Below are 4,583 nucleotides of genomic sequence, written 5' to 3' on the forward strand. Positions count from 1 at the left end.
AAAGAATAGTCCTAGAGGATTTGTTATATTGTTTGAATACACCGTGAGGTTTGGGAGATGAGAGTTAAGATTTTGGAGCAAACTCTAGTGATGTGCAACATCAACAGAACTCATGATCAGAGAGGTAGGGTGTTTGTATGAAACCTACAACGTCAAGTTCTACAACATTGATGAACCATAGACAAATCAAATATTTTTCTACTTTTAAAGCATTTACATTTAGTTGGAGCAGAAATGTAATAGACACAATGAAGGTTTATTACATTAAGGCTTTAAATCTAAAAAAAATAAAATTAGTTCATATTCTGGACTCAAGATCACTAGAATGGAATTCGACAAACAGATTGAGTGTTCTTCCTTGTGATGAAGGTATCTTTTAGGCTCACTGATTTTGATGAATCACTGCTCAAAGGCCATCTCAAAAGACAAAGTGCTAGAGCATACAACCACATGCACCAGAACATTAATGCACATATAAACAGCCACATCCACATTACAAAAATTGTATCTACATTTATTTTTCTATATATATCAACCCATACTGACTTCCCTTGAGATTCACTCATGTTTCCTTTACTTTTTATTTTTATTATCCATTTGAGAAAGAGCAAGAGAGAGCATGAGCTGGGGATGAAGGGCAGAGGGAGAGGGAGAAGCAGACTCCCCACTGAGCAAGGAGCACAATGTAGGGCTCGATCCCAAGACCCCGAGATCATAACCTGAGCAGAAGGTAGATGCTTAAGTAACTGAGCCACCCAGGGACCCCGAGGTTCACTGAGGTTTTCAATAGAAATTCCAAACGATAGATTTAATTCTACCATTTTTTATAGTTGTTTTTTTTTTTTCCTTTTAAGTAGGCTCCATGTCCAGTGTGGACCCCATGCAGGCTTGAACTCATGACCCTGAGGTCAAGACCTGAGCTGAGATCGAATGAGACACATAACTGACTGAGCCACCCAAGTGCCCCTTTTTCTTTTTTGATATTGTAATTTCCACCCAAGGTGAGGGACGGGCCTCCTATGAATCTCAGCTTTCATGCCCATCATCTCTAACATGGATTAAACAGTTTATGGGATTCATATAAGAATGCAACTAGATTTTGAATGGAATTTTATTATTACATTTATTCAGTAAAATTTTATTTTGTATGTATCATGTCAGCACCATAGTAGGCATTGGAGATATGAAGATAAATTACACCAGTTTTTTCTAGATTGTATTAATAGCTGCCAAGTAGATATCTGAACTAGGGAGATTCATCCTGTAAATTAAACAGTAACATAAGGAGATTTTATGATTGTGTTTCTCCTCCTAAACAATCCTTCAAAATTCCTTATGGCAGTGAATACCACACTAAGTCAATGAAATCAATGAAAGTCTGTCCAAGTCATTGAGTATTAATTAAGTGTCACATATATGACAAAAGGTTAATTGATGCTACATGATCAATATTGTTATTAGACATCCAGTGTAATACCCAAAACGATAGATACATTTTTATATAGTATGGTTTGAACTGCACAGACTGCTATGGATTACAAAGAATAACACTGAACCCAAAAGGAAATCTCAATTAAGTCATCCTGAGAAAGATATCAAAAATGTTGGACTAAATCCTACAGAGGGAAGATTCTGCTAATATAGGAATCAGAGACAGAGGCTCCAGGGAGAGGATATACCACAATGAGTGTGAAGGGTAAAAGTAACAGAAATGGATGTATCTCTTGAAGAGAATATTGTCTTAAAAGGAAGAAAATAGGGGCCCCTGGGTGGCTCAGTGGGTTAAAGCCTCTGCCTTCAGCTCAGGTCATGATCACAGGGTCCTGGGATCAAGCCCCGCATCAGGCTCTCTGCTCAGCAGGGAGCCTGCTTCCTCCTCTCTCTCTCTCTCTGCCTGCTTCTCTGCCTACTTGTGATCTCTGTCTGTCAAATAAATAAATAAAATCTTAAAAAAAAAAAAGGAAGAAAATAAATGTCCAATTGGAAAAATTCTGACTTTGGCACTATACAGATTACTGATCATCTGGCAATTAAAGAGAAGTGTAATGTTAATGGTAAAAATCCCACACAATTTGGTGTGCAGCAGATGACTAGTTCTCCATGTGAAAAATTTACTCCAAAGTCCAAACACATAAATATAATGAAACTGTTACTTTTTGCCCTCATAGAATCTGACACTATACTTCATCAACCACACAAAATGTGAATGTCAGGTTTACATAAAAAAACACGATACTAAAATACACTAACCAGGAGGTAGTAGATAGAAAGAGAGAAGGTCCAAACCCATGTTCCATATTGTTTTATCATTAAGCCATAGTTTTGAATCTCCCTACATAGTAGTTGTTATTAGCCTGAACCTGACTTTTACATTTAAATTTTTTATTTGATGTATCTATAAAGTTATAAAACTTGCTATTTAAAATATTATTTTACTTCTTTGTACGGTCTTACAACAAAATAAGTGAGTATGCTCACTGCTAATTATTCCATATTTATTTCATTTATCCTCCATTCAAATTTCTCTATTAGAATTTAATTTACATTAAGAAATCTAATATATATACCCCTATAATAGTCTGTGTGAAATATTTTGTGGGGAAAGAAGAAACTATGATTACATTTTGATGCACAAATTAAAAATCTCAATCTCCACTTAATGCTTAATTCATGATCACTTAGTAAAGAATTTTGGGATGATGAAGTGTGATCATAAATGGTAGTAGATAAATGACAGAATTAGTTTCATATACACTAGAATTATATTGAATTTCTTGCATAGTAAGAAAAAAATGTCACTTGATGTTTTTAAACAGAGGCCAAAATATTAACATTTAATTTGATTTAAGAAATATTTGTCTTAGTGACAAAGAGCTGATTGAGCTTCAAAAATTTATTCATGATTTTTGTCATCTATGTCATGTGTGAACTAGATATGATGAGCTCTGCCTGTTTCAACTAACTTTGTTCCAAAACAAGTGAAAATTTAAAAATAAGAGTCAGAGCTTTACTGTCTTGAATGCAAAACTATAACTACATATTCTTTTACACAATGAACTTGAGAAGGCCTAAACTTCCACCAAGAACATTTTTTTTCACTATTTTATGGTTGTTGCTGTTATTTGATATAAAATGACATAGTGAAAAATCAAGATGGATCCTTAGAGTAGAAAATCTTGGACATCCGATCTCGAATCTGTTTGGTCTTCACCCCATACACAATAGGATTGAGCAAAGGAGGGACAAGCAGATAAAGGTTGGACAGAAGAATATGAATGTAGGGTGGAATATGGAATCCAAACCTGTGTGTAAAGAAGGAGAAGAAACCGAGGAGATAGAACTCGAGGAAGACACAAATATGGGCAATGCAGGTATTGAAGGCTTTGAGCCTAGCTTCCCTTTGAGGAAGACTGAAGACAGTAAGAAATATTTGGATATAAGAGAGTGTGATAAAAACTATGTCTAATCCAAGTATAATGAAAGCCACAAAGAGACCATAGATCTTGTTAATTCGAATGTCTTCTGCTGCCAACTTCACGATGGCCATGTGCTCACAGTATGAATGGGAGACCACAGTGGTCCGGTAGTGTTTCAGCCGACATTTGATGAGGATGAGACACGGAGCTGCAAAGAGGGCTGCTCTGAGCGTCACTCCAACCCCAATCTGAGTGAGAAGTTGGTGGGTAAAGATGGTTGCATGTCTCAGGGGATCACAGATGGCCACATAGCGATCTAGGGCCATGGCCAGCAGAATTCCTGATTCGATGCACTGGAAGGTATGGATGAGCCACATCTGAAAGAGACAAGCATCAAAGTATATTTTTGGCAGATGAAACCAGAATATTCCAAGCATTTTGGGTAGGATGCAGGTACTGAGAGCAATGTCCGTTGCTCCAAGCATTGCCAGGAAGAGATACATGGGCTCATGGAGGCTGCGTTCAGATCTGATGATGACCAGGAGCAGGGAATTTCCAAATAGAGCAGTGATGTACATGGCACAGAAAGGAATTCCAATCCAGAACTGCACAGACTCCAATCCAGGGATCCCGATCAGTGTCAGCACCGAGGGCATGAAGACTGTGCCATTGAGATTGATCATGCTGGCTTAGAGAACCCTGGTTCAGAGCTTCTGGTTCAAAGTGGCAGTATATGTTTAGCGTCTGTCTTCTGTTTTCTCTTCTCACCTAGATTCATACAAACAGAGGCTGAATATGATTTCACTGGCATTTTGTCGGGCATACTCATTTTTTTCTGAGATATTTAAATGGGACCAGGAACCCAGAAATAGGCCCCTTCAATAACTTACTTGGATATTGGTTTTGTCTTCTGTTTTGTCTCCCAGTTTCTCTGTCTCTGTCTCTCTCTCTGTCATGCATTCATACAGATACAAACACATACTTACATATTCATACAAACGCTCAGTATAGAAAAAAAAGAAATGCTTATTCTAGTGTGTGTAAATTTTAGTGGCTTATTTGCATAATTAGTTAAAGGATATCTCATTGACTATAGTTTGAGCTTTTTTAAAATTTAATTTTATTTTTTTTCAGTGTTCCAAGATTCATTATTTATGCATCACAGCC

At 36.9% G+C, this 4,583-nt stretch overlaps 1 protein-coding gene across 1 annotated transcript; it reads right to left on the reverse strand.

Moving 5' to 3' along the window:
• Positions 1 to 3,148: 3,148 nt before the first annotated feature.
• LOC101680643 (olfactory receptor 52A5-like) lies at positions 3,149 to 4,099 on the reverse strand. Its single transcript, XM_004768269.2, has one exon. The coding sequence runs from the start codon at positions 4,097 to 4,099 to the stop codon at positions 3,149 to 3,151; it is 951 nt and encodes a 316-aa protein (XP_004768326.2).
• Between the last annotated feature and the right edge of the window lie 484 nt (positions 4,100 to 4,583).

This window comes from Mustela putorius, unplaced genomic scaffold, assembly GCF_011764305.1.
Source record: "Mustela putorius furo isolate JIRA1106 unplaced genomic scaffold, ASM1176430v1.1 tig00003987_pilon_pilon_pilon, whole genome shotgun sequence".
Taxonomy (NCBI): Eukaryota; Metazoa; Chordata; class Mammalia; order Carnivora; family Mustelidae; genus Mustela; species Mustela putorius.